Genomic DNA, 15,811 nt, shown 5'->3' on the forward strand with positions numbered 1-15,811 from the left:
GGTGGGGGGTGGGGGTGTTAAATAAAGACAGTATACAGAAACTGATAGATGAAGATAGAGTCTATCATCACTTTTACCTGTATTATCATGTAAGAGTTACACATGCGATTACAATATGGTGTATTCAGTTATCATAGAACTTTCATATCATATATATCAAATCATTAAATTTTAACTTTTGACAGTGAAACATCTTAGAACGTACAGCTTACATCATATCAGAACTTTATAGCGCTAATCCCAATGCCAGTTCCCCAACGCCTGCTAAGAATGCATCATTAAAGCTACTGCTGCTGGGTTTCTATCTCACATTATCAAAAGGGGACAAATACAATCACCAATTTGTCATGGCTTCAACTTTAAAGTTCTTGAGGCAGATTTTAACTTTAAACAATAAAATAAGTCATCAACATCTGGAATCGATAAAGGCAATTCCAATAGCTTTTATTAGTGGAATAGTTTGTTAACAGTTTCCTTCTTATTTCGTTATTTAAGTCTTTGCCATCAAAGTCCAAGAAAAGAAAAAATAAATCATTAGCAATAAGATTCAAGTGGCATTTCACTTGACTGTTTGTTTCTATTAGATAATAAAAAAAATGGACGGTTAACAGGATTACGAAATATGTTTGCCAACGATTATTTACTTTTAATTGAGAAAGTTTAATACGTATGTTAAAATCGAAAAGAATTGACAGCTAAATCCACCAGATTTACAACAGTATACGAAGTGTTACGTTGCCTCCTTCTACACATATTTGCTGTCGGTATCCACGAGTTTTTGACGTCATCTGATCAACAAATGACTGAAGTCAATTAATCAATCATCAGTTTCAACACGGACACGGTTACCGCAGAAGTCTGCATCCTACATATATGTTAACATAATAAATAAATTCTATTTCATAACTATTAGGTCTCAAAGGGTGGAAAAATGCACATGCAACTAAATATGATTAAAATTTAAATAGTGTTGTGGTTTACATAAGCTCGGTCAAGAAATTTAAAGAATATTGAGTTTATGTAAAAGTTTTGGTGACAATAACTTGAGTTATTACTAAGGAAAAAGAAAGTTGTAATGCCTTGACTGATGTAAGAGAGTGCACATAAATAAGAAATAAATGTATCATCTACAGAGGCCGATATAAAAATGCATACAACATTCATGTGATACAGACGGCAGCTTACAGTGAGAGGAGAAATGCTATTGACATGTATGTAGTGGTGCAGGTCACCTGTCGGTGTCAGCTCCTATACATTATCTGCAGATGTTACATACGTAAGTAGTGTGGGAGGAATGATCAAGGGGAAAACATACATACTAAACTGATTTGCTGTAAAGAGCTGAGAATGCATTATAAGACTTGTGTGACGAGCTTGTGATTCAGCCATGTCGCGAGCTTGGCCTAGTTACTGTCGTTGTTAACAGCCGACACCCTTTGTGCCTTACTAGATGTGGTTTTCGAGGTATCTCATGATTCGCGTAATGGTATGGGAATGCGATTCCATTGTGTAATGACAGCTTGCACAAGTGCATTCTCTTTGTAGCAACAGCCGCGCATGTTTACTATATAAATAAGGATGATTAACCATCTCAAGTAAACAAACGTATACCGTTACGCTTGACGGCCTTCGGTCTTTTTTTCTGATGTAGTAAAGAGCACGTGAACATTTCATATAAACACTCAAACGAGACACTATGGTAACAGACGAAGTGGGAGTTTTTCCTACGCTACAGTAATCTATATGGCTTGTCAGTACACCGAAACCTCGCACACTTAGGTCACTGTGCCCTTCGTATGTTATTTAAAATACCAGGAGACATTAACCTTCTCATTTCAATACGTGTGTTTTTCATTTGAAAGTCAAATAGAAAAACAAATATATCCCCTGATTCAGCATAAATTTATTGTTTATTTACATAACAAACACACCGAGCTCCTTCTTCATTTATTTAAAAAATAATAAGTCACAAAATCTATTCTTACGAATATTTCTGGATTTTAACGACACACGATGATAAAATAAAATGTAATGCGCAATTACTTTTCTTTCTGTTATAGAATGCACCTTATATGTAAAACAGATTACATGTCAAACTGTTATTGCCGATACATTATGTATCAATGGCGCGTAAACAACATGTGTGAAAATGGAGACAATTTACACTTATTACCTATTATATCTAACACCCATTTCCTCTTTTTTCTGATGCGACTGTTCCATAATACCTCACGCGTGTCATGTTACTTAATTGTTTTCTGTCTTTTCTTCCCCCTTTTTTTTGCAGGTATATGAAGACTATGGACAAGTGTTATGGCCGCCAGGATAATGTCATTGACAGATGCTATATGTTGTTGTGTGATATGAAGGTCGATGTTTTTATACCATGCTCATCAGTTGTCCTGTTGTGTCGTTTTCACTACCCCAGTTCTCACTGTAAGTATCTGAATTACTTGAATATGACCTAGATGTATACGGCAGTTGTCGTCGATGAAGCATAAGACGCTTACGCTTGCGGAACTTATGGTCTTATTTTACTTGACCTTTATCAAGGGTCTACGTGTAAACCATTCATTTGTTCATATTTTGCCCTAGTTTGATCGATTTTAAGTTTGAAGTACGATTTTATTATCATAATTTTTTTTCATAATCAAACCAGAATACCATCTATAAGTGTAAAGTATTATGATAAAGACAGAACAAGAAAAAGCTGAGATATGAACATGCTGTAGGCATGGTGTGTATTGGAGTGTGTTATGATGAATGGGGGCTCCATATATAGTATTTCTAAAACGCAGTAACTCTGACATCGTTTACCACTCTGCCTGAACGGGACCAGAATGTCTGGTGAGTATCTGGTTAATCGGATCCCCTGGAGGGATAGAAATCCTGACCGGATTATGTAACTATCAAGTGCATCATTACTGCTACTGTTACATAGTCTGTGGTTCACTTGTACGTACAGACGGTTGTATTACACACAAGTTATAACACATTTGGCCTCGGTAACAAATATTTCCCCTGACATTCTGCTCCTGTCCATATTTTCCTTTTAGCAATTTGTATTCTGTAGCAGATTATACTTCACAGATGCTCCCATGTAGCCTCGATTGAAAGTATGTTAGCTTGTATTTAGACTTTTTGAACATTCTGCGTGAAATATGTAGAAAAATCGGTTCCTTTTGAACACTTTTTTCCCGCATCGAAATGATACATTATTATCGCCTTCGTCTCTTCTTCCATAAATAGATAGGTGAAGTAAATACTATACCATGACATGATATGGATGTAACAATACACCAACAATACGACACCACCAACAAAAACAACCTGTAGTTATAGCTACACAGGGACCTGAGGATTTGTTATTTTACCTAAACTGCAGTGTTTAGGGTAAGTTTACACGGTTTATGTGTATAAATCAATGTTTGTTAAAATTGCAATTCCCGATGATGTTATAATTGTGGCATTTTACCGAAACTTCATCTAATGTGTGAAATTACTCTGAACACCTCAGTTTAGGCTCAAAGCGAGCATGCAATGCATTAGTAAATCAGATTGTAAAGTCACTACGATTTAGAACGGTGAATACTTTTGTAGAATTACAATGTTTTAGATGAATGATCATCCGCTTGTGGTTGGCAGGAGTCGACTATAAGATATCGAAGTCTTCCATAATTATAGCACGGTTCACTAGGTACCTCCGCGCTTTGTTTTGATGTGAGGAGATGTGTCTTCACAAGTGAGTGCCTCATTTGGCGAACGTTTACCCGTGGGATTTTATCATGTTCTCCTTTTCTTTTGGTATCTCCTTGGTTCCTGTTGTTATATATTTTTCAGTTCGGATTTTTCATATTTTACCTTTCTCTACAACTGCAGTACCATTCTGAACACCTTGCCCCGATTCCAGTTCATTCCAACGTAGATGACCGTATCGGTCGAGAAGTTCCGAGTGCTGCAGTACAGGAATCAAATTTGTCATTGAACACATTGAAAATAATGAAATTAGGACTCTCAAATGATTTGATAGGTAGACAACTCTTTAAGTCGTTTCCTGCCATCTTCAGTGCTGACCCTGTCCTTGTAGGATAACTTATTGTATATTTACAATGTTATAAACAACTTATTTATACACATAAATAGCGAGTTTAAATTTGAAATAAAAACATTAAGATTAACATACTTTGTAAACTTTTTTTATTGTATTTGTAGAGAAAACGTCTTCATAGTATAAATAATAGAAAGAAAATAATAATAATGATAACAAAAGTACAATGTTATTAATGAAAGCATCTGACATGAACTATTCGAGTTATCAAGCTGAACTGTTCAGTTGAACACACACATGTAATTCATTAGGACTCGGACCTTTTTTCTTCCTGGTGAAGTATTGTTTGATCCCTTTAACCCAGCTTTTTTTTTCAGTTACACATTTTATAGATGTGAATCATATACAGTAAGTCCAAAAAATATTGTTTTGTTTCCTCATAACTACTACAGGAACTCTGGAGACCCATAGACATTATATCAAAGCACTGTATATAATATTTACACTTTTTTCTGAGTCGTCATATTCTTGTTTCATTTCAGACTTATTTGAAAACTAAATCTCGGAATTTTTTTTGATAAGTTGATGTAATTGCGGCATACACCACTCTATCAAAGACAATGTGAAGCCTTCTTCGCCGATCACAATAACATTGTATACGGGCTCGCTTAATATAATGATAAATATTTGTCAAATTATACAGAGCTGAGTAGTCAAATATTTCGATTTTGCATGAGAGGTAAGTTGTTTACTCATTGAAGGTAATGCATTTTTTATATAAATATAATCCCTGGGAATTCAACAATTAATCATTTTAAGGTTTAAATTTCACAAGACAGTATCGAATGAGGTAGCAAATAGAGTATGTCTTATTCACCGAATTTCAAATGGTTTCACCTGATTGGAACCTCGCCATGTATCGGATATATACACATGATCTTAAAGTAATTGTATAGATGATGCATGTAATCACCTTGACGCAGCATTCGATGAAAGTGTCGTTGTCTGCGTCAAATTTTTATGTTTGTATGTGAATTTAAAACTATTTGAGCGTACGATTACATAGGTAAAAGAAAAACAAGCAGTTTGGGAGATACATTCGTGAAGTCGGCACAGTTTGTTTTTAAACCAATTTAGAGTTGCATTAAACTATGTATATGTTTTATATCGTTTTTAAGAGTAAGTGAGTGCAATTTCATACAACAGTGTTTCTTCTTGCGTAGACAAATTGAATAAACCATATAGTGAGAAAAATGAAAAAGTAAAAATAGAATTGTCTAACAGCAACCTATTCTCTTAATCTTGCCATTGAATTGTTTTTAATAAACATTTTCGTTTATATAGATATTTATATACTTTTGTATTTATTTTAGATATATATTTCGGGGAAACATTATGCATACACATAACAAAAATATCACATAAAAAGACGTTACAGATAAACGGAACATGTAAAATGACGGGCTAAAAATGCCTGGCACCAAATGGTTTGCGATCGTAGAATGATTATAAACAATAAAAATGATGATGACAATGATGTTTACAAAGCATGATTTCTAAGTTGCCGTTCATTGTCAATTGTTATTTATATTTTATTGCTGTTCAAATGATGCAAATATAGACATCTTTATTAGTCAAAAAATATTAGTTGCTTATGTATAGTTATTAGTTTTGTTTATTAAGCGTCCTTAATGTTGAAAACATTTGAATACATTTCTATTGTATACTTTATCCAAACCAAATTACGATGCTCCAACTTTCCCTAGCATGATTGATATATCTGTCGCAGCTAACAAAATCTGATTTCATCTTTAAAAAAAGGTATGTGCGCTTTAGAAAGGTTATTCGTATCATATTTTCAACATAATTATTTCTAAATGATAAAAGTACATAAAACAATGAAAACAATTTTAGACATGTTTAGAACTGGTCCAATTCTTAGGAAAGACAGATGTGCAAGATTTTGAATTATTAGCAATCTAATAGTAAACCCCTTTTGGTCATTTACACTGGGTTTTGATACCTGATTATAAGTGTTTAATTTGAAGAACATATAACACATATGTCGAGCAGAACCAACCTCTTGCATGTCATAAAAAACGTCTCATCTGAGTAAAAGAAACTCGTACGACATTGCACTGAATGATACTGAAGAGAGTTTTTGTTCAAATTATTATTTGCAATTGCATATTCAACATTCCAGGTGTATTTGAAACGGATCTGCTTACTTTCTTCAAAAAAAATAAGACACCAACATTTCTGTAATTCTACTGACAAAATGTCCTGAAATGTAAATTGCACAGATTTTGAAAATCGATTCACATATAAGGTCAATACACGGTCGCATTGTCATCAATCATTCCGATGAAGTAATCTGCAGTCTATGAGATCCTGGCAAAAGCTAGTCTTTATTCACATCTTGTGAATATGTATTGGATTGAGATCATTGATAATTGTCTAAAATGGTTTCTTCACGAGCATTGCGTCAAAATAATTTGTTCCTTCCAATGACCTCACTTGGAAATTGATAAAACCGTATTTAGCAAAAAGATTCTGGTATTCCGTGGATGTTCGTTCCTGGCCCTTCGACATGAGAGTCATAAGGAGGTCATTGGTGATAGCCAGTTCTGGTCCATCTCTTTGTTCACTAAGCACTTTCTCGAGAACAAGCATACTGCCACCTGAAATTTTTCGTAAAGCAAGAACTGAATAAAATAGAAAGAAATCAACATGCAGTGACATAACTGAGTCATGAATGAAATACTGGAGTTGTGCAAACAACTTAGAAGGAGTCAATGGGCCTGGTACTTGAATCAATATTTCGTTGGTCTGGTAAAAGATGTATTATAGATGATGTCTTTAATTTGCAGATACATAACTAAATTGAATTCTCAATCTGCGACTGAATTAAAAACTGTCACCAGGAACACGTCCTTTGCCTATCGTTTGTTTTAAATTCATAACTGCAATAGCCTATTTGAACAACATAAAGAGAATCTGTCTAACCTGCCGGCAGACTGGCGTACACTTTGGTGAGTATTTGGTCGAGAGATTGCGAGTTCCACATATGGACGATGTGACTCAGGATAAATAGGTCCCCGGACGGGATGTTATCTTCTAGAAAATTTCCTGAAATTAAACAAAATCAAAATAATGATTACGAATAAATATTCATTTCTCACATTAAATTGTATACAAAAAAAACAAACACAATATTTCCAAGAGAAATAGTTATTACATACAGATTTATATTATATATTGCATGCTTAGATATTCCTAGTCAAAGTACAGTCAGCCCCATCTAATTAACACAAACTGTTCCTTTTAGTTCTTTGATTCTTTGAAATAAATTGAAATGACCAAGTTTATTCATTCTGATAACTGCAACATCAACGAACATGAAAACAATGACACTTTGTATTGTTTTGATGCTCAGCACAACAGCCTGGACTAAGAAATTTCGGTCAGACATAATTCACATGTATTTGCAACGTACCAGACTTGAAGGAGACCCTGTCTTTTGTACTGGCCGGCTGTAACTTTTCCGCCATTTGTGAGACTTGTGGGAGATCGAACACAGTTATTTCCATATTAGGATACTCTCGCGATAACTCAAACGAGATCTGTCCTGACCCACCTAAAATAAAGAAAAATTACATTAATATTCGTGTTTTTTAAATCTGATTTCACCAAAATAGGTTGATCGAGAAATGGGAAAACCAACATTGCAGACTAAAGTGAAATGAAATATAACATCATTTCCTAGAAATAAAGATTATCATTATAAACATATATTAACATGTATATATATATAATAAAACTGGAACGAAACAGCAAGTGTATGATTAAAGATAACTGTCTTTAGGAAACTTATCAAGCAAAAGTACAATCTAGGTGGTTTTGAAAACAGATGGTTTCTAAAAAGGCCTCACTGAACTATGATGTAAATTGTAAATTAGCATAAAAACGTGTGTATTTTTTAAATACAATTATTAAAAAATTGTCTTCCCAATTGGTTAAACTTGGTATGTTTTTGTCATTAGACAGTTATCAACGCAAACCAATTGTTTTGTCCACGCTGTGTGAATACAGGGTAAACACGTGCCTTTTGTCTGTGTATACATTTGGGTACAAACAATACTGGTGTGTACCTTCAGTATCAAGTTAACACGTGTTTTTATCAGTGGTTTTGTCACCCTTAATCTCCAGACATCTTATGTTCACCTTCTGACGTCAATGCTGTCAGGTGATTGCTAATTTTACTTCAAAATACTGTCATCATTGACCGATGTTGTCAGCGGATCACCTAGATTTGTATTGAATGCTATATCACGCCCATCACGAGTGTCCATATTTTCCAGATTTGTCATCATAATATTTTGAAATGTGTCCCATCGCTAGGTCAAAAGCTAGGATGGCTACACGCATTCTAGCCGTGTTTTAAGCGTAACATTCCTTTGATTGTTTTTGTTACACAAGCACAACACCTTTGTCCCTGACCTATTTTAGAATATTTTACTTTTCCCTTTGCTCCACCTGAATAGTATACTTTTTATTTACTTCATCAAAATACATTCTTTCCCTTTTACTTCAGCAGATTACTATCTTTTCCTTTATTACACCAGAATCTGCTATCTTTTCTGTTTATTTCACGAGAATATTATGCTTTTCCTTTCATCATAACGTCTTTTCCCTTTATTTCACAGATAATTTAATAATTTTCGAATACATATTAAAAACCATGATAAATGAAAACATATTGCGTTACATTGATGTTAACTCTATTTAAAAGTCCATAATAAACTAAACAAACCTCCGAGATCCACAGCCTCTCTATGTGTACTCAGATCAAAGGCTCGTGCGAGGACGTTCGAGCATGGCCCTGAGAATCCGTCATACGCGCTCATCATCTTCACGTGCATCATGCCTGCCATGGCATTGCCATCCATCAATGGCTTGTTTTTCATGTCCATTCCTGAGGGCATCATTCCTGCTGGCATTTTGGGCATCATAGCAGGCATAACAGGCAAATTTGGTTTCATGGAAGGGTTCGGCATCATGTTGTTCATTTTCGGTAATGTCTTATCTGACATTTGCGGCTTCGTGTTATTTTCTATCAACTGCGGCTTATTACTGCCTTTTGATGGAACTTTAGGCATTTCCGGCGGTAGGTTACCATTGCCGGTTTCTATGTTGTTCTTGTTCATGTCAAGGTTAGGTTGACCTGATGATGAGAGACAATAACACATATTAAAATGTATTCAACAATGTCTTATGAATTTATCATGCAATCAGCCTGTTCAAATTTTCATTGAAAGAATTTAATTCATTGCTTTTTAACTTGTATTTATGAACATAAATCCCTGAATTTTTGCGAGCATTACCGTTTGCGAGAATGCCTCAAATGCAGGTGAAAAACAATATTGGGCATATATTCGGAAGAATAATGATTTAACGGACAGATTTAAGTCTTGTTTTAAGGACGTGATATTACTTTAATTTGGCCTAGATTTAAATTGCGGTTGTCGTCGATGAAGCAGAAGACGCGTACCTTTCCGAAACACCTGGTCTTAGTGAAACAAGTGATTCAAACTGATTAAACTTAGATTGTTTTTTATCTTTTAAATGAATTAAATGAATCTTACCTGCTTTAAGAAAAGTCGGAAACATGTCAAGCATGGGTAGAATGAAGCTACTTTCCATCATTGAAAGTCCAATCATTGTCGGCTTGCGTGATCGTGTCAAGTACTTTGAGGTTCCAAGACAATTCTTATATACGGATTGGCCTGAAATGTAAAAGCAGTGGTACCTTTTCAGAATTCTTAGTTTGAATACTTGAGATAATATAATTAACAGGAAAACGAAGCACGGGAGCACCTATTTAAAGGTAGTTTATTTTTATTTATTTTTTATGTTTGCTGATTGAGAAAGAAATCAAAGAAAATATTTTACTTCAACATATGTCCGTTTCGTCCATATAGGACTCATCAGTCGAACAAAAGTATAAAATAATATATTTGAAAAACACACGTCTAAAGGGTTCCGGACCATACGATTGTTACAGAAAAAAGGGGAATTGTGCCTATCAACCTTACAATGGGTTGAAGTTTACAACCCAGTATTATGATGTTGCATACCCTATGTAATCTCCATTGCAATACATACAGAGAACCACAGATAGATAGCATAAAACATAAAATGAAAACTCGTCTGGGTATGTGTTTAGGTCTGTTAGTGTGGTGGAATGAGTTGGTATGTGTTCTTTCGATAAGTTAGTAGAAAAAGGATTCATTCATTTCCAAAACCGAACCGAAATCTACATTACTAAACAATCCCCCCTGCAGACTGTGTAAAACATATACGTGTGTATGGTAATTTAGTCTAAATATCACCAGTTGTTGGACACGCAGTTGGCAGCTGTCTTTTTAAAGTTGATCCTAAACAAAGATAACGATCTCTTCGCCTGACCAGAACGTGATTACGGTGCGGATGAACTTTGCTACCATACAATGCGTCAGTGACATAGTGTTCGTCTGAACCGTCTGATCCTCCATTGTCTGGGTCAAGTCTACCCCATTTAGTTTGAACGACCTGCAGACACTGGTGTCGTATTTTTTATCACCGAAGTCTGGGTCAGTTCATCACTTATGGTACACTTGTGCATCTGTGTATCGGTCCAGTTCTAACTATCTCTTCACGATATTAAGAAACGGTATTGACCTATTGTTAATACCGGTTCGTGTATGTCTGAAGCCTAGGTCATTTTTCTTTAATACCACACGTGATGATGCATGTCCCCCTTGTAGTAATGATTAACAAAAACGTACCATTGTACTAGAACGCTCTTATAATGATATATTTTATTGTTTACAGTCCCACCACACCATTTAGCCTATAACATACATAGAGGTTTGGTTTGGTTTTATTTTGGTTCACGTCTATTTAACAGGTCAACGGATATTTAACGGTCTCCCGGTGAGTACCGTTGCAGCCGTCTATGGCAGAATACTGATCTGTTTATTCTTCCTTACGAGTGAAATATTAATGTTAATCAACCAGGATAACATAAAATGTTCTTTTTGTTATGTTTTCAATCTAGTTACAAATACAAACTTGTTACTGCATCAAAACTGTTGGGGATTTAATAGCGTAAACTTTAGTGCCATATTCTAAAAACCTCTTCCTTGACAACAAGTTTTGGATTGACAACTGAACGCAATCATACTAATTTTTGACTAATATCTGGTAATACATGTATTTACTTGCAAGTGCTTCCGACTATGTCGTCAGATAAATATCTATGTTATATTTAACCGTCGCTTCATCTACTTAGATAACCTGAAGCTTATATATTAATATATATATAACTAGAATTCCTTTTACAATGCAAGTATTTACAAAACTAATCCAAATAACAGAAATACAATATATCATTAACCTTTTTCATATTCATTTACAGCGCACTGACCAGCTACGTTATGATATGTATCGGCGGCAAAACAAAAGGCCTAGTGTGATGATGTTTGGCCAGGTACCTGCTAGGAGGAAGAGCTGTAAAGTTCAAATGAATGACCTTCAACAGTATTCAAGGTCACATGGGTCAAATATGTAAAAATAATAGCAAGAATTAATAAGAAAAACAATTCAACCCTAATGCATCTCATCTAATTATATTAACTAGGAAGGATATAACGGACTTTCAGTTATCTACCTGTAAGTTTTAATCACTTTGTATCGCGAGGGCCTGGGTTAAGATACTATTCCCTGTGCCAATAGTAACATTGTATCGTTCTCACACGGAAGTTTTAAAGAAATCGTTCAGTTATCAATCTTAAACCTCACCGTCTATCAACTTCAAGTACCTCGTTACCCCGAAGGTGCTAGCTGTAAAATATACCAACTGCTCGAAATCATGTGTAGTGAGACTGGGCTGGATGACTGCCAGTGACCTTGCTCAAAGGTTGTTTAGTTTAACCTGTGGTTTGTAAAAGTATTAAAATTGTTGCCAATAGAAACAAGAGCTTTAAAAGCTAAACGAATCCTTTACAGAAATATATGTGATCAGTCAGTGCAGAGAAATGATATCAGATGTTCTTGATTGTCTTGTATTCATATTTAAAACCACTTGTTTACTCTAACCAGACTTTATGCAACCAGGGCCAGGTAGCTGTAGTGATTAGAGCGTTGACCGAGTTCGGAGGTCCCTGGTTCGATCCCGGTCTGAGCTCGTTGCAGCTGACCTGTCCTTTTTACACATTAATCTATCAACTAAAAGACATAGCAGGCTATATCGGCTTTCGGGGTTTTTTTCGAAATGGACTCGGCTTGGAACATGTACCGAGTAGCCTGGATTAACCTTGTGACATTCTAAATCCGGTCAAAGTTAGTTCAAACAGTCAGGTCGCGGTGTGTTTTCGAATCCGTCTGCACTTATCAGCTATGATTGTCATGTTTGGGTGTATTCACATGAGAGGTATTTCTCCAGGTATTTACAAAACATTTGTAATATGTTAAACAGGAACTCTGAATGATTCAATTTGCCGGAGTACTATATTATATTTGGGTTCGTGTTTTCTTAATCTAGGCGTCACTGTATCATTCTGGGGAATCATTGATTTATATATCCTCTAAAAAGGTCAAACACTACTATTATATAATTATAGATAATATGGGTTCATTAAACGCAGACAATGCTGGCTGATGTTCTACATTTTCCCCACTATAAACTAGATAGCAGTAGTATATGGCTGACATATGAGATCTATGACCTAACTACAGCTGTCCTGTGAAGGTCGGCGGCGGCTGGAAATGTGGAAAGTGCAAGCATCTTCAACCCGACCTTGTTTACTATGAGATATATAGCGTTGTCAAACCCGTGTTTGGGTCAGTCATGCGTAGTGTTTATACCAAGTACCCGTCCATTATGATGGAAATTATTGTCACGGGAGGTATACCCTGAAGGCATTTTAAGTGTGTTAATAAAAGTGTTTACGAGAAGCATAACAACAACATAAAACCAAGGTAAAGTAGGCCATTCATAAAATCATTCGACGGTTGACGTCCTACAGTTGTCCACTTGCATATTATGCACAGACAGATGGGATATGAATGAAAGACGCAATCATAACAAATCTGCTACGTCAGTATTACAAAACCGCGTGTATTCGATTAATGGCAAATTTCATAACACAAAGAAAGAAATTTTATCTGAGGCATTTATATGATACTTATAAACACATCAAAATTCTTGTTTGGCAATATAATATATTTTTTGATACATTCCATAAAAAGGCTCGTTTTAAATGTAAACATTTATTTGATATCTTGTTGATTTAAAGCCAAAACTAATTGTGATTGATGTGACTTTAGTAAAAACATTTGATTTAAAGTATTTCAAACGAGGAATGATGGTGAATTGATACAGGAAAATTCCTTTCCTTCAAAACCATACTTTAAGCATTTTGGTGTCGATTAAATTTTGATAACGGTTGTTTATCTTTCATGGTAGACTTATGACTACCATTTAAAATATCAAGGAAGGAGGCATGAAGAAAAACGTTCCATTTTCTAAATGTAAGTATTTTTCCGACTTTAAAACAAAATAGATGTCGACCAGGATATCATATTTTATTCCAACAAAGTAAGGCGATACTTTTTAAATATTGCCACAAAATATCTCAATAATACAACAAGACATGTATGAACAACCGACAACATAAAATACCGTACCGGTTTGTCAACATTTCTTTATTTTTTTCTAACCAAACCATTGTGATTTATCATGTCTAAGGTATCAATTAGCCAGAAACTCCAGATTCTGACATGTTGATAGATGTAATTAAAAATAAACATGTCAGCGATATCGCCACAAACCGCAAAGGTGTGTCAATTTAAACATAAGCATAGTTTCTGTACATTTGCATTTATTGAAAGAGAATATAATCTGACTCTTTTACTGGAAAAATAGTTTTTACTATAGACACAAATGTGTAACCTTACCAATTTCGCCGTAAAGCTATGGGTTAGTACATCTATCGAACTGTAGTTACATGTAAGTATTAATGTGTTGGCATTTGCCTTTGTTAAAGCAAATAAACAATGTAAGTAAGAAGCGTGAAGACGGGGAACATTAACGATCTACCATTAAACAAATAAAAAAAACGTGTTATATTTTATCAGCAGGATTGTTCTTGCTGTTAGTTTATCTTCTATAACAATAAAGCTGCCCTTACCTTTGTTGTTCGTATTCTTTTCCAGGAGTTTGAAGCTAACCAATGTATCCAGGAGTTTTACAGTGATTTTTGGCTCATAATTATTCTTCTTAGCAAAGACTTCAGCTGTGCACGGTTCGCCATGAGATTCCAGGTTGTCAAACACTCCAGCTTCGATGCATTGCTGCATTATCTGTAAGGTAGGTATGAAATAACAAATAAAACCCCATCCAACATAGGCGAGGTGTCGTTACAACAATCGTTGTCAATTTAATAGTTCATGTTGTACGGTGTACAAAAAAACACCTAATAAGGCTGCATTTGAATAATAGATGATTGTCGAATGATACAAATTGTATACAAAGCTATTAGGATACTATCTTTATTTACGTGTGATATACAGTATTTATTTAAGCAATATCTCCATATCGAGTAAAGAGTTGTAGCGTATGTACATTGTACCAAAGGAAAACAAACATTATTTTTTTTATATACAGATCTTAAATATGTACAAAGATCAATAGATTTGACTGGACGTAACCTTCTGGTTATTATTACGCGTGAATTCTGTGTTAATCGTGAGGTTTGATACATTCATATCTCTACCGTTTACCTAGCACCTGTAATCATGATTCAGGGATACATGTACTTTGTATAGCAGTGTGCAGAGATTAAAGGCACGTTGGTACTTAAACATATTGAACATTTGCACTTCAGGCACTGTATTCTTCAAAAAATTTAAAGTACATCTCTAGATTACTCATTACGGAATTAAAAACACAAGCAATATGTCTTATATCATTTAATATTTCTGCTTGATTGGGAATGTGGATCTTTAATATAACGACCGGCCAAATTAGTGTTAACTGAATCACTTAATATACCGATTATAGGTAAATCCCTGTTAATTCAGTTTTTTAGTTTAGATTATATGACAATAACATAGCATTGTTAATAATTTACTTGCTTTTAAATAATGGTTATAAGGCCTTGTCTTAATGTCACATAGATTGATTTATTTGAATGAAAACACTGTAGTATACTAAGTAAGATAACATATATGATGTAAACATACCTTGTAACGTGTTGCACCGGCGATGATTTCGACGATGACATTCGCTGACTGATCCGACTGCAGCATGTCGCTATTATAACAAGGTGAATCCATGATGTGATTTTCAAAAAAACCTTTTAGAATTGAGTCAAAAATGTATGTTCAGATGTTTCTCCGGCTGTGGTTAGGTTCTGTAGCGCCGGTAACCGTCTGACAGCTGATTGCCAGCTGATCGGTCTTTTTATATTACTACTAGCCGAAAGTAGGTCGTCGTCGAGAAACGCGTACCGCTTCACCCATATATCAGCCAATCCGCGAGCAGTATACATTCATTCACAGACGAGATTTCATTGTTTGATTTAATATATGTATGTCTCATTTACATATTTTTGCGGTTATCCACGTGAATATTTTACTCATATGTCTATAGAGTCGCACGCGTTCCAGGAGAAATGTCAGTCAGTTACAAGTGACGTACATAAAGGTAATATATACGCT

At 34.9% G+C, this 15,811-nt stretch overlaps 1 protein-coding gene across 1 annotated transcript; it reads right to left on the reverse strand.

Annotated features, from left to right (window-relative positions):
- Positions 1 to 4,180: 4,180 nt before the first annotated feature.
- Positions 4,181 to 15,547, reverse strand: LOC110454961. Its single transcript, XM_021504798.1, has 7 exons — positions 15,335 to 15,547; positions 14,281 to 14,452; positions 9,694 to 9,834; positions 8,862 to 9,272; positions 7,545 to 7,685; positions 7,055 to 7,177; positions 4,181 to 6,729 (listed from the first exon to the last, which is right to left on the reverse strand). The coding sequence occupies exons 1-7, from the start codon at positions 15,425 to 15,427 to the stop codon at positions 6,506 to 6,508; spliced, it is 1,305 nt and encodes a 434-aa protein (XP_021360473.1). The 5' UTR covers positions 15,428 to 15,547; the 3' UTR covers positions 4,181 to 6,505.
- Positions 15,548 to 15,811: the final 264 nt, after the last annotated feature.

Source organism: Mizuhopecten yessoensis, unplaced genomic scaffold, assembly GCF_002113885.1.
Source record: "Mizuhopecten yessoensis strain PY_sf001 unplaced genomic scaffold, ASM211388v2 scaffold8123, whole genome shotgun sequence".
NCBI lineage: Eukaryota > Metazoa > Mollusca > Bivalvia > Pectinida > Pectinidae > Mizuhopecten > Mizuhopecten yessoensis.

Excerpts from the sequence above, each read along its gene's own strand:
- LOC110454961 (XM_021504798.1), bottom strand. The coding sequence starts at position 15,427 with ATGGATTCACCTTGTTATAATAGCGACATGCTGCAGTCGGATCAGTCA. Across the intron at positions 9,835-14,280 it reads AAAGAATACGAACAACAAAG|GCCAATCCGTATATAAGAAT; the intron begins GTAAGGGCAGCT and ends TTTACATTTCAG. Across the intron at positions 6,730-7,054 it reads GTACGCCAGTCTGCCGGCAG|GTGGCAGTATGCTTGTTCTC; the intron begins GTTAGACAGATT and ends GAAAAATTTCAG.